The 18901-nt window shown below is 33.3% G+C and overlaps 3 protein-coding genes across 9 annotated transcripts; 2 read left to right on the top strand and 1 right to left on the bottom strand.

The window, feature by feature from the left end:
* Nucleotides 1–871: 871 nt before the first annotated feature.
* Nucleotides 872–6498, bottom strand: LOC102586865 (protein high chlorophyll fluorescent 107). 2 transcript variants are annotated; one of them, XM_006359216.2, is made up of 9 exons: nt 6369–6498; nt 4692–5547; nt 4433–4576; nt 3442–3747; nt 3278–3337; nt 2583–2828; nt 2155–2265; nt 1738–1914; nt 872–1604 (listed from the first exon to the last, which is right to left on the bottom strand). In XM_006359216.2, exons 2-9 carry the CDS (start codon nt 5298–5300, stop codon nt 1212–1214), a joined length of 2046 nt encoding a protein of 681 aa, XP_006359278.1. In that variant the 5' UTR covers nt 5301–5547; nt 6369–6498; the 3' UTR covers nt 872–1211. The 2 variants fall into 2 exon arrangements, with proteins under 2 accessions (XP_006359278.1, XP_015169850.1); XM_015314364.1 differs by having other exon boundaries at nt 4692–5539.
* Nucleotides 6499–12817: 6319 nt separating this feature from the next.
* On the top strand, nt 12818–15168 carry LOC102586096 (protein-S-isoprenylcysteine O-methyltransferase A-like). 6 transcript variants are annotated; one of them, XM_015314365.1, is made up of 4 exons: nt 12818–12901; nt 13043–13109; nt 13971–14055; nt 14179–15168. In XM_015314365.1, coding segments are annotated over exons 1-4 (741 nt in total). In that variant the 5' UTR covers nt 12818–12899; the 3' UTR covers nt 14766–15168. The 6 variants fall into 6 exon arrangements, with proteins under 6 accessions (XP_015169851.1, XP_006359275.1, XP_015169853.1 ...); XM_006359213.2 differs by having other exon boundaries at nt 13043–13115; XM_015314367.1 differs by lacking the exon at nt 13971–14055 and having other exon boundaries at nt 12820–12901; nt 13043–13115; nt 14056–15168.
* A 528-nt stretch (nt 15169–15696) lies between these two features.
* Nucleotides 15697–18686, top strand: LOC102585762 (pentatricopeptide repeat-containing protein At2g13600). The gene has a single exon (XM_006359212.2). It carries the CDS (start codon nt 16002–16004, stop codon nt 18129–18131), a length of 2130 nt encoding a protein of 709 aa, XP_006359274.1. The 5' UTR covers nt 15697–16001; the 3' UTR covers nt 18132–18686.
* The last annotated feature ends 215 nt before the right edge of the window (nt 18687–18901 follow it).

The raw sequence follows: 18901 nt of genomic DNA, 5'->3' as shown, positions 1-18901 counted from the left end.
CCACCCCCAAAAAAATTTAAGTTTGTTTTTAAAAAATATTTTCAACTTCAAAATTTTATTTTTTCACCCCTACCCTCGACCTCCCCCAAATTTTTATTTTTTCACTCCTATCCTCGACCCCCCCCCCCCAAAAAAAAGTCTTTTCAATTTTCAAAAATTAGTTTCTACTCTCTAGTAAAAATAAAATATATTTTTCAAAAACATTTTTCATTCATAAATCAAACACTAAAACTTCTTTTTCGGAAAATATTTTCTACTCATAAACCAAACAGGAGAAAATAAGTCAAAAATATACTTGTTTTCCAGGAAAACATTTTCCTTCATACCAAATACACCCTAAATTGTTATTATTTGATTAAGTGTAAATATTATACCTTTTTCTTTGTACTATCATCTTCCTAAGCTGACTTAGAATCTAGAAATATTGCAAGGTTCCATTGTTGTTATGATTAACATGAAGTTTGATTAACTCAATTTTATTTATCAACTAATTTCTTTATAAGGAGATCGAATTCATGTCACTGTTGGACGATCTTTTATGAATAACTTTGTTGTTGGACCAAATAAATATAAAGTTTGAGCTTAATGAGCATAAATTGAAGCTGACATTTATTTGTAGGACAAATGTGGTGGTGACAAATGATCCACATTTCTCCTTATGATGGCATTAAATAGAATGTTCCTTTTCCTCCATTTGTTGGAGAATATATCATATTGTGGTTGGTGATTGGTTCACACGACTTTACCACAATTTTAGATAAAATAATTGCGCCTCAATTCCAAACTAATTGATATCGACTATACATAAATACTCGATCGATTACTCGATAATTAGGTTTAAGCGATTAGCTTTTTCATGAAATGTCTTATATAAGTTGTCAAAGAAAGATATTATACAATGCTACTCATAATATGTGTAGATGTGTATTTCTAGGTAATTTGATTTCACAATCAAATTTATACAATTCTTCTCAATATTCCTAACTAATTTACAAAATGTGGTCCAAGACTTATTCATTTGACAATACTAATGAATGTTGCAATTCCCACTAAAGAACAATTACACTTCATAAAATCACTGGAGCCGAGTCAGAAACAGTCTCTCTACCTTCACATGTGAAGGTAAAGGTAAGGCTGCATACACATCACCCTACGGCCTTCCCAGACCCCACTAGTGAGGTTACACTGAGTATGTCGTTGTTGTTGTAAAATCAAAGTGTTGTTGATGTTCTACTAGTTTTTGTCGCTGGTCGCCACACCCCATTAGTGGTTCTGGCAATTTTCGGAGGGTCCTTCAGAGATGCTGTAAGCTGAACTTCCAGTTTTGAAGGGTCCAAAGACAGCATTACACGGATAAAACCATCTAAATCAAAGCCGCTTCCTGTATCTATGTTATTGTCATTGACGTTAGCCGAGGAGGGGGAAGCTGATTCTTCTGTGCTCCCCTCAACGTCGTCTCCAGCAGTAGTATTAGAAGTAGACTCTTTTACCTTGTAATAAGAGTTTTGATCTAAATTCAAGAGCCTCTTTATGCTATCAATCGCTGGATCAATGACGTCTAAGAAGCCCATAATCCACGACTCATCATCAACAACTTCAGTACGCTGTGTATAGAAAAAGGTCTAACAATGTAAGGGGGAAGTGCAGCTATATGGAACACTGATTTAGTTAAAGAGTAACAGTAAATATCGAAAATGATGCTTGAAATGTGGTCATAGAAGGAAATGACTTATATACCTGTTGAAAGTAGAGGTTACGAATTTCCTCTGCACGGATAGAGTTACCTTGATCTTCCTCCAAATTTGCCCATGTCATCCATGTTATATAGCTCTGAGAGTTTATATTCAGAGACGATCTAAATAATCTTCGAGCAGCTGATAAATTTCCAGCTCTTTGCTCCAAAACACCCCAAGCCTATAAAACAAATTTAAAGAGTAGTAAACAACTCTTTTAGTACATTTCCTATGTGGAAAAGATTACATGTAACCAGAACTCACTACTTGTTGGAACAAAGGACAGATTAAGCTGCACGCCAGAATTACGAGTTTGGACTGATGATTTATTAGTGTTCATCAATTATAACCTCCACAATTTGCATCAAAATGTTTTACGAAAACCAAATTAGAAACTTTATCTAATAGAAATCAACATTACCTGAAGACAGCGTGCTGCACTTTCAGTTGTTGAGTTGATCGATAGAGCTTTCTGGTATAGTTCCCGAGCTGTGGAAATGTTTCCTTCTTTCCACTCCATCCAACCCCAAGCCTAAATCAGTACCAAGTTAGGTATTCGGTTGTTAAAGTTACAAGTTTTTATTATCTTCAGACTGTTGAGAACAAATGGAAAAAATAGTCATGAGTTCATCAAATGTATTCAGTTCTTTTAGTCTTTCATCTTCTATTAACCATGTCAAGAGCTTGATCTATTCGAGTGAGTCTTTCATTTGCCAGAGATGGTAAATGAGTCCACTCGATTATTCTATTGGAAATTAAGAACTTAGCATTGCGGAAAAGAAAAAAGTGTAAGCATTTTTTTTCCAAATTCTGTAGAGATTTTTACTATTAGAAAGAAAAAGATCTTACAATCCAAACTGGTTGATGCCTTGGATCCAGTTGAGATGCCCTTCGGAATAGAACTCGTGCAAGGTTTGCACTGGAGTTCTTGTATTCTATCAAACCAAGTGACTGGAGAAGAACAGGATCTCTAGGATTCACCATGTGCCCTATTGTTAGAAGTTTCCTTCCTTGGTCAATATTTCCTAGATTAGCTTCAAAAACTCCCCATACATGCCACGCGAACCTATTTTTCGGACTGGCTTGAACTGCTTTCTGCTTTGTCAGGAGTATCAAGTACAAGAATTATAAATAAAATTGAAAATAAAGTGACAAAGGCATCAAATTAAAAGGAAAGTCATAATACATAAACAAGCATTCAAACTTGGCCTCAGCCAGCAAGTAAGCACTCAAACTTTGAGAGTGCACATCCAGACACCTCAACTCATCTCTACTATGTCAGTTGAACAGTCTAACTTAAAGATTGATCATCTAGACACCTCCAAATTTATGTGACTTAGTGTGGGGTGACCACGAGACACAGTGAGAACGAGTTGGAGTGTTTAGTTGCCAATTGAGACCAAGTTGAGGTGTTTGGATGTGCAATCTCAAAGTTGGAGTACTTACTTGCCAACTGAGGCCAAATTTCAGTGTTTGTTTATGTAGTATGCCAAAAAGGAATGTTCAATGATGATGGCAAAGGATCAACTTCAGAAAATACAAACCTCAAACAGCTGCCTAGCGGTACGGTTATTCTCTAACTGAGCCTCTAGTTGAGCCCATGCCTACAAAAGATAATACAGAACCACTATAAGGAATCCAGAAATGACATGCGCATACACCACTCGAAAAGAGCCGAGACAGATTAAAGTTTCTGGATAACTCTTACCAGCCAACTAGCACAACTTTTTCGGTTACACCTTGTTGCCTGCTTGAACAAATATCGTGCTCTTTCATATCGTTTTGCTTTAGCTTCGAGGAGTGCAAGAGTTTGATATACGTACTCATTACCTCCACAAAACTTTAGGCCTTTGCCAAGAAGATTTCTTGCCTTCTTTATATTCCCCTGCTTCAGCTCTAAAACTGCCCATCCATGCCAAGCTGCAATATGCTTCTTGTCAGCAACTGTCGCGGCATCAAATAGTTCTCTAGCTCTTCGTAAATTACCCATCCTATTTTCCAGAATAGCCCAACACTAGTCCAAAGGAGTAAGTTTGGTGAACTTTCTGATACACAAAAGATAAATTGCAAGAAGACATGTAGTATGTCATATTGTTTTCAACAAAGGCACATCTATCTGCAAATGGATGTTCTGACCTCGAACCCGATATCTTTATAGTTAGTTCTTTCTTTCCACTTAATACATCTAACAGACTCGAGGACCAATCCACTGATACATGTTAAGACACAATCAATGATTACTGATCAAATTCCGATATCTGAAAATTTGAACTTCATTCAGAGAAGTATTACACATGACCTTAGACAAGATTATTGCCTGTAGGGCGTAGGCTGTAGCAAGGTGAATAATAGCAAAAGATCTGTACGCTTAGTATATCAATCAATTGTTCCACATACCCCCAAAAAAATTATTATACAGAGTTAAAGATCATTAGGAAACTACACATAATGTACTACTCATAATGATTGTTACTTCATTTGGGAATATGACATCTATTTAGGTTGCCAAATCCTTAGAACTAAATACTATGTGCTTAAACAACAGATTCGATAAACTTGAAAATCAACTTATGCATCATACTATGCTAGTATAGACACTTTTAACTTACAACAGATTCATATTCAAGCTCGAGGTAATGTATAGTTCGGAAGCACAGGAGAAGACTAAATACATTCATAGACAATGTAACAACACTAACCTGCCAAATGTAAGGATTTTCTCCTTGTGTTGCCTGGCAGCCTTTTTCGTAAACAGTTCTGGCTTCATTTAGTTTTGATTGCTTACTCAAAATCTTTCCCAAAGCAACATATGATCTCCCATCTTCTGGCCAGACATCAATACACTTCATGTGTAAAAGATCCAGAAATCAGTAACATTATTAAGCGAATAACGAAATCCTCTGAATATCAAGAGAAAAGAACAAGGGAGTTATATTTGTTGGATCAACGAATGACTACCTGTTGCAAAATTTTCTCTGCATCTGCATACTGAAACTTTCGAGCCAAAATCTTTGCCTTATACAGAGCTAAATCTAAATTGACTTTAAGTGGCTTCTCTCCGGAGTCAGATTCCAGCCTGCTTGGCTCAAAAATTGGCACTTTTTTTGCAAATTTCTTAAGGCCGGCATCAAGTGGAAATGATGAGGAAGATGGTTGTTCTTCCAGAAGATCATTTCTCTCTTGAGAATCCTCAAAGTTACTCACCGCTTCCCCTTTTTCATCATCATTTTCCACGTAAGGATCCTTCACCGGCCTACGAACAACAAGTAACTCTTCCAAGGACTTCTTCGTAGTGCTGATCTCATCAGCAACTTCATCATTGTAACTTAGTCTATCTTGAGGATCAAACTTAGAAGAAGATTGTGATGTTTCTGGCTTTTCTTCAAGAAGTGGTGATGAGGAAGACGGCTCACGGGAACATAAGGGAGGTAAAATAGGATGTGAAGGCGATGGCTGGGATGTTCTAAAGGGGGAGGAAACATGAAACTTTGAAGGATTATGATTCTGAGAATGATAGAAGAGAGTGAAATTAGAGCTCGAAGAAGAAGTAAACGAAAACTGACTCATTTGCTTTTCTTGTATCTACACTTGCTTTGGCAAAACTGTTATATACTATATGAAAGACAATGGTGATTGAATATTGGTTTCTATCTTCACAGGAGATGAAAGAATAAGACAATAAACTTCAAAGATTAAGAGAAAGTTGGTGTCGAATAGCTCAAACTTTTCGATAGTTCAACGGATTCCGAGAAGCAAGGCTTATTTCGAGAAAAGATTATCCCCTCAGGCATGTATTTATCTGTTTCCTGTTACTCTGAAACAGAAACAAGACAAAATGAGATCTGAAGAAAGTAATTTTCCTCACTCTAACGGCTTAAACTTTTACTTTTAGATGAAATGATCACTCACTTCAACATGGTTTTAGGGCAGACGGAGGTCCTAGATTCGAGTCTCACTATCACCCATTATCAAAAAGAATTTCTACGAGCTTGGCCCATAGCAAAAAAACTAGGCCACATATTAGGGGCATATTGAAAGACAATCCAATAAAATATAAATAGAACTGTATTCACCTCTAACAACTTAGCTTTTGGATGAGATAGTCGACCTTCAACAACACAGAGTACATATTGCCTTCTCAAACTAAAAAAAATAATGCAAAAGGGCTTAAAAAAGAAATATGATCCACCACTTAAACTTTTGAATGAAATGATCAGCCTTCAAAAGCCTAATTTCCAAGAACATATCATTAAATATCTCATACCAGTTAAACTAACTTACTTGGATAACCTTCAAAATGTTGTAATTCAACTACTAGAATACAACTGAACTTCAAATATAAAACAAAAATTATGTTATTGCAATTTACTTCCAATTTACCTTTTAAAAAATTGTACCAACAAGTACAGAGACAGAGCTAGAATTTCAACTTTATCCGTTCTGAATTATAGAATAATGACTTTTAGCATAATAACAAGATTCTAAATTTGATACTTTTTACATATTTAATAAATCTCGTAAACAAAAATACATAATTTGAACAAAAACTAAAGTATCCGACCTTCTAGCTCCGCCCTATGACTATCAAGTATCAATATTTGGAAAAAGAAAATGCAAGTAAAATGTAAGACTTACTATTGAAGGTAAAAAAACAACATTCAGAGATCCACTGGTTCCTGGGGTTGGTGAATATGGAGAGACCAAAAAAGAAATGAAAGAAGAAGAAGTTATTTTTAGTGTTTTTTTTGCAGCTAAAGAGCAGAAATGGATGAGATTGTTGATGACTTGGAGATTACATTTGGCTCACTCTTTTAACTGAATGGCTGTGGTCGTTTCTGCCTACGTGTATGTACCTTCTCATTTCTTTTTTCTTTTCATTTTCTATTTTATTTATTTTAAAATGATTATTTTAACAATGTTATTTTCAAATTTAAGTTATATCAACGGATAATGCAAAATAAAAAATGGCTTAATACATAAATATGTTCTTTAATTTGGTTTTAGATTACATTTCTCCAAGTTTGGGTGTGCACAAGTAGGCAGCTCAAACTGGGACAAAATTAAACAAGTAGACACCTGCATCATATGTGGCAATTCACATCATCCTACGTGTAATATGACACATAGGACATGTGTGTCTACTTGTTCAATTTTATACAATTTTGAGAGCATACTTTTGTACACTCAAAGTTGGAGGACATAAATGTCATCTGAAATCAAATTAAAAAACGTATTTATGTATTATGCCTAAGAAAAACTATTATATTGCTCGTATGATTCAAAAATATCATCCGGTGTATCGGATCTTCCATAAATCATGCACTTTTGGAAGATGTATACTGCTATGGCTTCATTTCTCAAAGATCTGATCAGCATAAATTATAGATTTGTTATTATTTTAATTAAGTTATTGGTTAATATATAATTAATTATATTATATATTATATAATAAGTGTTTTAGTTGTATAAATATTTTTTTTATTAAGTAAATTATTGATGCATAAAATTATGTTGTAAGCAAAGAGTGGAGTTAGAATTTGAGGCTTGCGGGTTCAGAATTTTAATTATTTTAAGCTATTGAGTTCTTTATTAATAATTTATACACTTTCAATGAATTTCTTACTGTAAATTTAGAGTTTGAACTAAAATTACTGAATTCGGTTGAACTCGTAATCAACATACCAGTTATAAAAATTATCTAAATGATTCGTCAGTGCATCAATGACACAAACAACAAACAGTATAATCCCACAAGCGAGGTACGAAGAATAGACCAAAGAGTTGTTTCTGACAGATGAATGGCACACTACACCAAGAATCCAAGTGTTGCATACACAAGTAATTTTTGTGGATACTGAGAAATTTAAGAGACTAGCAAGTAATGATGCATTAATTTTTCTTAAGCTAAAAAAAAAATTAGTCTCATGCTGTTTAACTTACCACAAATTTAAAAAATGCTTTCGAAATTTGTGGCTAAAATAAATTATAGATAATTGTGTGGATAAATATATTCAGAATAAAATGAGCATTTTAAAATTAAATTGTTATTTAATAAAAATATATGTCATTGTTTTTGTGATGAACTAAAAAGAAAAACGTGTCACATAAATTGGGACACCCCCCCGGTTGAAAAACAGTACACATATAAATATTTAAAATATTTGATCAAACATTAATTGTTGTTTGAAGATGTTTTTTTGTATTTTTTAAAATAAGCTAATTTTAAAAATTTGACTAAACAAATCCGAAGATATTAGTTGTCTGTGGGGGTCTTTTGGACTTTTTAATTTTCGATAAAGATGCATCAATGGTGTATGGTTCATTACAAAAGTTAGGCTCAATACATATGTGAGTATGTGACCCCTAAATTTGTCAAAGAAAATTATTTAGACTCCTCAATTAGAGGTGTAACCTATGGAACATATATCATAGTTTTAAATGTGTCTATTGAACACATATTTGACAAGTCTAAACAAGTTAGGCCTCGTTTGAATATTATTTGAAATTAAAATTTGTTTTAGATATGTAATTTGAATTTCTCTTAAATATGAAAATCTTACCAGTTATGAAAATTATCAAAATTTATGTAACACTTATATAATTTTACCAAAATGAGCAAATCATAATTTATAAATAATACATCGAAATATTTTAAGGCACCAATCACCGCATTGATAAATCTCATATCTTCTTGTTCCTTTTGTAAATAAATATTTGTGATTACAAACTTTCAAAAACACATAAATTTATAAGGGATAATGAATAAGTACCCCTACACTATGACCGAAATCTCAGAGACACACCTAAACTTAACTAGAGTACTATCACCCCTAAACTAATTTAAAATGGAATAAATACACCACAAACGTTGACATGTCATAGAGAGAGTGCACACTCTCTTGAAGGCAAGTGATGAGTGCACAAATTAGACACATGTCAATTTTTGATTGGTAACTTAATAATTAGTTAGTACACATATTTATTGATAATAAATCTTATATATATTTAATTATTTTCATTTCTTTCTTTGTACAATAATTATTTTAATAAATTATGTGTATTTAAAAAAAACAATTTAAAAGTGTCCTTTAATTTTAATGTTTTAATATTTTTATGTTTTATTTGATTTTCTTCACTTATTTTGATATCCGTTCAAAATTAACTTATTTTAAATACAAGACATTGCAAATAAAATCAAAACGAAAGACAAAGAACATAAACTGAATAGAAAAATAAAACAGAAAAAACAATTAATGTAAGTAAAAAAAAATAGTTTCGATACAAGGTAAAAATAATGTGCATTAACTTTATTTAAATACAATTTTTTTTTTTAAATAATAATTTTTAATTAAGAAAATAATATTTACACACATGGCGGGTGAGTGTGTACAAACACAACCATCTTGGGTGGTTGAAGGTGCCACATCAACACAAAAGGTGCACAAAAATACGAAAAAATGAGTTAAGGGGATAATAGGATCTTAGTTAAGTTTAGGTGTGTCTCTGGGATTTCGATCATAGTCAAGGGGATACTTATGCCTTATCCCAATTTATAAAGATCTACAAGTCAACAATAGTAGTAACTAGTTATTTTTAATATAATCTTTTTACATGGTACGGACAATCTCTAAACGCTGAACATGAGTTCTTTTCTTCGCAATATTTAAAATGATAGTCTTTTTTTAAAATAAAATATAAATTTATGCATCAAATTTTATATTTTTAAAAAAAAATTATGATTTGAAATTCAAAATCATATTTTTGAAGAACTTGGATATCTTAATAATGTCCCTCTTTATCTTGGAGAAAATCACATGCCCTCTTATATAGCTTCACAAGCACAACTCATATGGACTTGTTTGGATGGAACTATCTAACCAATTCAAATTAAAGGCCCGTTTCTAGATACCCGTTTACTTTCCTTCTAGCATCCAAGCACGCACCCTCCTCTCCATTAGCTGAAATCCGATCTCATTCGTTGATTTGCAGAGTTGTTATCTCTCCCTCAATCTCCAGTTTTTTTTTCATCATCATCCGTATCCGGAGTAGAGTCCTCAACAACCTTCTCAACCTTAGTCACGATGTCTCATCAACTCCTGGAATTGAAGGAGGCTCAGAAGCCTGAACTTCGGGAAGCGGTACCTTGCCCCAAAAGCATAATAATATATGTGGACTTGAGCTCGTTTACATCCTTCCTCAACACCAACACATCATCCCTTCAAGGTTGTCAAAACAATCGACTTACCCATAACTTTTTCCTATTGGTCCAATTCATTAACCATGATGTATCGAATGTCAATAGTTGAACGGAGAACTCTCGAGTCTTTCTTAGTTTTGTGAAAATATAATTGTTTTTCATATGATATTAATATTTACTTTGTAAAATTCTGATTTCCTATAATTATTATTTTTACGAGTTAATTGCAAACTTATTTGCTTTCATATGTGATAATGATTCTAAAGTTCTGATCTTTACGAATATGAAAAGTAAATCAAATTTCTAAAAATATTTTCTCAAAAAGAAAGATTAAACATTTTTAGTTTTTGGTTATTCAACTTTTAGCTAGACAGACAAAAAAAATAAAAAATCATTGTGACTTTTGTTCACATTGATACTGTTTTCGACTCAATAGATTGAGTGGTCTAAAACCAAAATTTAAAAAAGAGATTTAAGTTTATTTATTTTTTTAATATATTTTATTTTTATAAATTCTAAATTTTTTATTGTAACTGATTATAATTTAATAATTAATTTTTCTTTTTCATTTGATAGTATAACATTTCTTGTAATATTTGTAAGACAAAAATAAATATATATAAATTATTGTACGTTGCATAACAACACAAATGTTTAAATCTTGCTTATTGACTATAGTTTTAAAACTTTTTTCAATATAATCAATTGTTACATAAGCTATCAAAATTATTTAAAGGTGTTTTAAAATAAAACTGACTTCACTTTATTGAATATGCCAATTAGAGTATCATTTTTTTACTTATATATATTTCGTAATACTTTTAATTACAAAATCAATAATATAGTGATTGTTATTTTAGAAGACAATATTTTTTAAAATTCAATTATTTGATAATCTAATTGGTTTAAGCTTAAGACAATCTTACAAAGCCAATTTAAATTATGGAAAATTACGCGTATAAGCAAACATATATGAGTTAATTAGTTAATATAGCTATAGTTTGCCTTAATTACAATTCGCGATCTACTTTTAGCTATAATTACGCGGCTCAACTTTTTAGTTTTGTATAATTCACACGTTTGTATAATTTGAAATTTGTATAACTTTTGTATAATTCGAAATTTGTATAACTGTTTACATTTTTTATGTTTGTAATTGTATAAATTCGTTATTTCGAGTTTATACGAAAATAAGTGAATTATAAAAATGTATCCACAAATTATACAAACCTGCGAATTATACAAATCCGCAAATTATACAAACAAGACGACTTAAACTGTAGCTACAGCCTGCAAATATGCAAACTATAGCAATGTAACATAATTAAGTTTATTATAGTGGCTATATGTGAAAGTTCCCCTTTAATTATCTACAATTTTTAATTATAATTACATCAATAGTAAAATTTTAAAAATATGTGCATAATACTCCCTCGGTCCTTATTTACTTGTCAAATTTTGATTTGCATTTATTAAGAAAATAATGATTGATGTAACAAGTTTAGCATTTTACCCTATTAATTGATAGATTTTCAAATATATTTACTCGTTATATTTTTGAGAAAATGGCTAAATGACCCCCAACCTATTACTGGATTTCCAACTACACATCTGTTCTTCGCGGGAGTCCTATTATCCCCCCCTGAAATACTTTAAAATGGAATAAATAACCCCTTAAGTGTTGAGTTGGCATAGAGTCTTTGAGAGAGTGAGTTGCCTATATTTTATTTTTTTTAATTTTCGTTTTTTTTCTACTAGATTTTTTTTCTTTCTCTTTCTTTCTTCTTATTTATCTATACAACTATACCTTTTTCACCATTATCACTATTGAAGCTTTTTCAATGTATGTTTGGTATAAAAATTATCAACAACTAATGCATTTTATGAATAAATAATTTTTCAATAGACTTATTTAGAACATATCTAACAAATTAAATTTATTTTTTAAATAAACATACCCATTAATTGTTATTTTTTTTAAAGTCATGGACACAAGAGTAACAAAATCAATTGTATATTTAAAAAGTATTTTCAAACTTATTAAAAGGATTTCTTCTACATTTTTTAAGAAGGATCCAACATGTTCTCCTAAAACCCATGAAGAATCAAAATCAAAACTCAAATTATAAATTAATCATGAAAATTTTAGAGGGAGAAAGAATAAAGAATGGGGAAGAGAGAGGTTTCTCAAAATGGTATTACAAATTGGTCTCAAATTGGTCTTCTCATCCGCGATGATTTTGAGTTGTCGACGAAATCTTTAGGGGATGAATCTGATCTCAAATGTTCATGGCCCATTTAATGTGTATCTGTAATTGTCAAAGGAAGAAAATTGAACGAAATGTAAAAAAATCTGGAAAAATTGTTGAATTGGTTGGATGAAAGATTTGATTAGGACCGCTGGGCTCTAGAGATTTGGAGTAGATGAAACGGTGACTTGAATTTTTGTTTTTATAAATTGTTAGAGATATATAAATTTATTGAGGTAAAAAATGGTATTTATTATAGTTAGGGTTGAAGAAATGATTGAGGAAGAAAGGAAGAGGAAGGAGGAGAACTTTTTTTTAAAATTTTATTTATTAAATGGTGAAATACATGTGCCAAGTACGTGTATTTCACCACAAGACACATGCCTGATAATGACATTTCAGGGAGGAAATAATTCCACTTTAAAATAGCTCAGGGGGTAATAGGACCCAGTGAAGTATATGTGTGTAGTTGGAAATCCGGTAATAGATTGAGGATTATTTGGCCATTTTTCTTATATTTTTCAAAGATATTTACTCAATGTTAATAAATTTAGAGTATATTAAACAAAAGAAATTTAGAGTATAATAAATAAATATTTTAAAAAAATATATTTTATGGATATTTTATTTCTTCCCAAGTGTGCTAATGGTTAATACGGTGCTTCTCATAATTAATAATAATATTTTACCTCGCCTTCATCAGATCTGGTTGTCTCTTTTATGTATGTAAATCTCCTTAATCTGTTCTTCGTTTAATTTTGCCTCTTGGTTGAATTCATTTCTTTTTTGTGCATCTTCGGTATGTTTTCGTATTTGAGTGAACTGAATTTGTTTTTTTTTTAGTTCTGCTTTTGTGGATTTAGGGTTGAGCCGCTCTTGCTTGCGTGCATCTCGATTAATTTATGGGGTAGCTTGTTGTCTAGCTCACAAGTACAGGTTCTGTCTAGTGTTGCAGCTGATATTCGAACTTGGGATTTTTCAGTTTTTTTACTCACTAGGTCATTCCCTTGGGCGGGGGTGGATTTATAGGGAAATTTATGGTGTTCATGAACCTATGGTCTCTCTACCAAATTAGATACTTTATGTACATATTTCTTAGAATTAATCTAATACTCCTAAAAGATTAAATGGTGCACTTGATTGAATGCTTAGTTATTTACCTAAAGGAACAATGATCAATTCTCACGTGATGCTACAAGAAAATCGTTTTTTTAGTGGTGCACCGATGTTATAGAAATTCTATATATCCTTATCTGCCCTTGTGGACTCATGATAGAACTCAATTTTCGAGTCATTTACTAAATAATCTGTGCAGTAGATTTTGATTTCTAGGATAACTTTTTTATCAAGTTGCCTTATCTCAGTTAGTCTCCAATACAGCCCTTTAGTTGATATTAGTTCGTTAGAGTAAGTGGTAGTTAATCTTCTAATAGCTTGTTATTTTTCATGATTATTTAGTAATGGAGTGTTAAATGACAAGTTATCAAGTGTAGTGAAAATGTGCCCGAATCCGACTAGTTTGGAGACGTGTTATGTTGATAGATTTATTGTTACTTTATTAGAGAGACTAATATCTAAAGCTCTGTACTGACCCCAAAACCCCTTGATGATTTTTGAAGAAGACTTGTGAGAGCTAAAAGATCACTATGATATCTAAGCTTACATAGAGTAAGAGATTGTATAAAGTATAAACTGATACTGGAGACAAACTGAGAATGATCTTGTGTATAATGATCTAAGTTCGGTTATGTGATGTCTTTGTTCCTGAATGGTGCTCACATAAATTTGCAGGAAATGTCATTCTTAAAGGATATTTTCATTGATAATGAAGCCCATTTTATGGTGCTAATTGTACAGAGCTCATCAACATTTTCAGGTTTGGAGTTGAAATTTGAAACATAGCGTATCATGATTTCAAGCCTTTGATGACTCAGACTGAGATCTAATTTTAGTAATTTTAACGAGAGGTTTTGTTTGACTTATTCGCGTGAAATGGCAGAGCTTTTTGGATATACAGCATGCAGACAATTATTGCAAATGTTCATTTCAATTATATTCTTCCATGTTTCCGAGTACATTCTGGCACTTGTCTTTCATGGGAAGTCGAATGTATCTTTTAAGTCGCTTTTGATAAGCAAACATTATGCACTAGCAATGATTTGCTCCTTGATAGAGTACCTTATTGAAATCTATTTCTTTCCCGGCTTAAAGGAATATTGGTGGATAAGTAATTTTGGCCTTGCAATGGTTGTTCTCGGAGAAATCATAAGGAAGTTGGCAATTGTGACAGCAGGCCAAGCCTTCACTCATCTAATAAAGGTTTATCATGAGGAAAATCATCAGTTGGTTACTAATGGGATCTATAGATTTGTCCGTCATCCCGGTTATTGTGGTTTCTTCATCTGGTCTGTTGGTACGCAAATAATGCTCTGTAATCCAATATCAACCGCTGCATTTACAGTTGTTGTGTGGAAATTCTTCTCGGGAAGGATACCTTACGAGGAGTTTTTCCTCAAGCAGTTCTTTGGTTCTGACTACGAAGATTATATGAGAAAAGTTCCTTCTGGTATTCCACTTGTGAGGTGATTATTCAACAAATCCTCTTCAGGGCTCTATATACATGCATAACGTCATCTGCTCATCGGTGCTGAGATAACACTGTTTAGGAATTTTATCGTCTTAGACACCCTTACAGTTTTCATAATGTGAAGTTTGCCAGAAAAAAGTTCCTCTTTAGATATAACTTCTGAGGTGATGCTTCTATTAACCCTTGTAGAGCGCGTTTATCTTATTTGTATCATCATGTTTTCGTCGTATCATGTCTTTGTTAAGACTTAGCTAACTAGTCTTATGGGGAGCTGTAAGTTATAACTGTATTTGTAGTTATGGCTGATGGGACAGTGTTTTTATCACACTCTTAAGGAGAAGAAGGCTTTGTAACATTTTCTTTAATTTGTCAATTCACTTCATCTCAATTATGGTTTTTTTTAACAGTATTAGCTTAAGACATGGTGATGAAACAACTTCTAAGCATTCACCACATTTATGTACAGTCATATTTCTATAACGATCATCGTCCTATATAGCAATATTTCATTATAATTGCCAAGTTTTTTTGGCCTGATAAATTGGACAATCTTAGAGTGAGCTTTGGATAATGGTTTACTTAATGTGAACCTAAAAGATTTCCAGAACTATAAGCCAGGCACATTTAATGAGAAAACAGTAACTAAATTAGTAAAATTCTAACCATGATGTCCTAAAAGAGAAGAAAAAAGGAGCCATAGTGTCTTTCCTTCTTTTCTTTTTTTTTTTGGATTTTCAATTTGGTATTTGATATTCGTATCGAAGCTTGATTAACTCGAATTTACTGACTCATTTTGAAAAAACGCTTCCTAACAAGGATTTTTTGTTTGACAGTAATAAAGCCACAATGTCCATTTCATTTTCTATTATGACTTGAAGAAATCATTTGGACCAAGATTTCTGTATGTTTCTACTCGCATTGATTGGACTCATCAAAAATATTGTTGGATTCGTAAAATCATTTTTTTTAATAAACACACTACCTTTGAAAGATCTGATAACACCCTCAGCAACTTTTAAGAATTCAAATCTGATCAATCTATCAACTGAGTTACTAAAATTGAATTTTCAGTCAATTGAGCTACTTATCAAACCAATTGAGCAACTAAGATTCCGACCAACCCAATTGGCTGGCACTTCTTCCTTAGCATAGCACAGAAATCTGTGCTTATTTCTGTTCCATCTGATGTTCTAACAACATGCCCATTAATCAAACTTCCTTAAATCCTATGTCAAATGACAAAAGACACTTCTTTATTCAAAAAACTCATCACTTGGGACCTCTTCTCCCTCCCAAACTCAACACCCTTCGCCAAGATTCTAGATTCTTACATCAATTCCAAGTCCCAATATGTCATACAAACTGTCCATTGTCGAATTCTCAAGACCCATTTTAGCTCCGAAGTTTTCATAAACAACAAGCTAATCGACACTTATGGGAAATCTGGAATGTTAAAGTATGCCAAGAAGGTGTTTGATAAAATGCCTGAGAGAAACACCTTTACTTGGAATTCCATGATAAATGCATATACAGCATCAAGATTGGTTTTTGAGGCTGAGGAACTGTTTTACTTGATGCCTGAGCCTGATCAATGCTCGTGGAATTTGATGGTTTCGAGCTTTGCTCAATGTGAATTGTTTGATTCGTCAATAGAGTTTCTTGTGAGAATGCACAAAGAAGATTTTGTTTTGAATGAGTATGGTTATGGAAGTGGTTTAAGTGCTTGTGCAGGGTTGAGGGACTTGAGAATGGGAACTCAACTTCATGCCTCGGTTGCTAAATCGAGATATTCGAGAAGTGTTTACATGGGTTCTGCGCTTATTGACATGTACTCGAAAACTGGTAATGTGGATTGTGCAGCAAAGGTGTTTAATGGGATGTGTGAGCGTAATGTGGTGTCGTGGAATAGTTTACTTTCTTGTTATGAGCAAAATGGGCCAGTGAAGGAGGCTCTTGTGGTATTCGCTAGGATGATGGAGTTCGGGTTTAAACCAGATGAGAAGACCTTGGCAAGTGTAGTAAGTGCTTGTGCGAGTTTGTGTGCGATAAGAGAAGGTAAGGAAATTCATGCCCGAATTTTGAAGTCGGATAAGCTTAGGGATGATCTTATCATATGCAATGCATTGGTTGATATGTACGCAAAGTTTGGGAGAATTGCTGAAGCTAGATGGATTTTTGATAGGATGCCAGTCAGAAGTGTGGTGTCCGACACCTGTTTGGTAAGTGGTTATGCGAGAGTTGCAAGTGTGAAGACTGCAAGAGCCGTGTTTTTGGGGATGATTGAAAGGAATGTTGTGTCTTGGAATGCTCTTATTGCTGGATATACACAGAATGGGAACAATGAAGAGGCACTAAATCTCTTTCTTATGCTAAAAAGAGAACCTGTTTGGCCAACTCATTATACGTTTGGGAATCTCCTTAATGCATGTGCAAATTTAGCTGATCTGAAGCTTGGGAGGCAGGCTCATGCACATATTTTGAAGCATGGATTTCGTTTCCAGAATGGACCCGAGCCTGATGTTTTTGTGGGAAATGCTCTCATAGACATGTATATGAAATGTGGATCAGTTGAAGATGGTAGCTGTGTATTCACAAAAATGCTGGACAGAGACTGGGTTTCATGGAATGCCATAATAGTTGGATATGCACAAAATGGGCATGCTATGGAAGCTCTTGAAACTTTCAAGGTTATGTTAGTATCCGGAGAGAAGCCAGATCACGTGACTATGATTGGAGTTCTATGTGCATGTAGTCATGCAGGATTGGTTGAGGAGGGGCGTCAATATTTCTATTCCATGGACACAGAGTATGGGTTGACACCGTTTAAGGACCACTATACATGCATGGTCGATTTACTTGGCAAGGCTGGTTGCTTAGAAGAGGCAAAGGATTTGATTGAATCCATGCCGATGCCACCAGATAGTGTAGTATGGGGGTCTTTGCTCGCTGCATGTAAAATTCACATGGAAATTGAGTTGGGAAAGTATGTAGCTGAGAAGCTTTTGGAGATTGATCCTACAAATTCTGGCCCTTATGTTCTTCTATCAAACATGTATGCTGAACAAGGAAGATGGCAAGATGTCAAAATGGTCCGAAAACTTATGAGACAACGAGGCGTTGTTAAACAGCCTGGTTGTAGTTGGATTGAAATACAAAGCCAGGTTCATGTTTTCATGGTAAAAGATAGGAGACACGCCCAGAAAAAAGAGATATATTTGATATTGAATACACTAACTAAATTGATGAAGCTTTCTGGCTATGTCCCAAATGCTGGTCATTTGGATGGTGATGAGGAGCAAACCATGTTGGATTTTTCCTCATCTGAAGAGTTTGAAGAACCTGTAATAGCTGCCATTGCATGCTAAGTTTAGCGGACTCGTCACTTTTGATGCCGCACCCGTGTCGGATTCTCCCAAAATACACTATTTTTGGAGGATCCAACACGCACCCATTGACATTTTTGAAGAGCCCGAGCAATATATGTTGCATGATGGTAGAGGTGGCTGCTGGAAATTGCGAGTTCCCTGTACTTGCCTAGAAAGAGTTTGTCAATATCTTTTAGGTGTAATACATAGACAGACACTTTAACTTGGTCTTCACTGGCAGTTGAACACTCCAACTTTCATTGTGACCATCTAGACACTTCAACCGGACACAAGTGCATTTCACAAACACCTTAACTTTGAAAATGCACATCTAGACACCTTTAAGAGGGTGCATTCTCAAAGTTGGATGCTTACTGTGCCAATTTAAATCAAATTACGGTGTCTAGATGTAGATTTTCAAAATTGAAATGTTTAGTTGTTGGTCGAGACTACGTTAAAATGTCTATCTATATATTATGTTTATTTTTTCAGGAATCCTCTCTCAATCGCCAAGGAGAACAGAGGCAGAAACACATTAGGAAATGTAATTTTAAAGACATGTCATTATAATGTACCTCACTTTAACAAATATCACATATTCATATTTATTGGATCGGTTTTTCTCTCTCACTTTATTTGGATGGTTGTTATATATTGTTTTATAATGTATAGCATAGTATCGTATTGTATTATTTTAATGAATACACTATTTTGGATAGATTGTATCGTTCTCTGTCATACATAATGTCAAAATTGGGTACATGGTAGAG

This window comes from Solanum tuberosum, unplaced genomic scaffold, assembly GCF_000226075.1.
Source record: "Solanum tuberosum cultivar DM 1-3 516 R44 unplaced genomic scaffold, SolTub_3.0 scf00296, whole genome shotgun sequence".
In the NCBI taxonomy this organism is placed as follows: Eukaryota; Viridiplantae; Streptophyta; class Magnoliopsida; order Solanales; family Solanaceae; genus Solanum; species Solanum tuberosum.
Note: the sequence above shows the minus strand (reverse complement) of the source record. Positions and strands in the feature narration are given on the sequence as shown.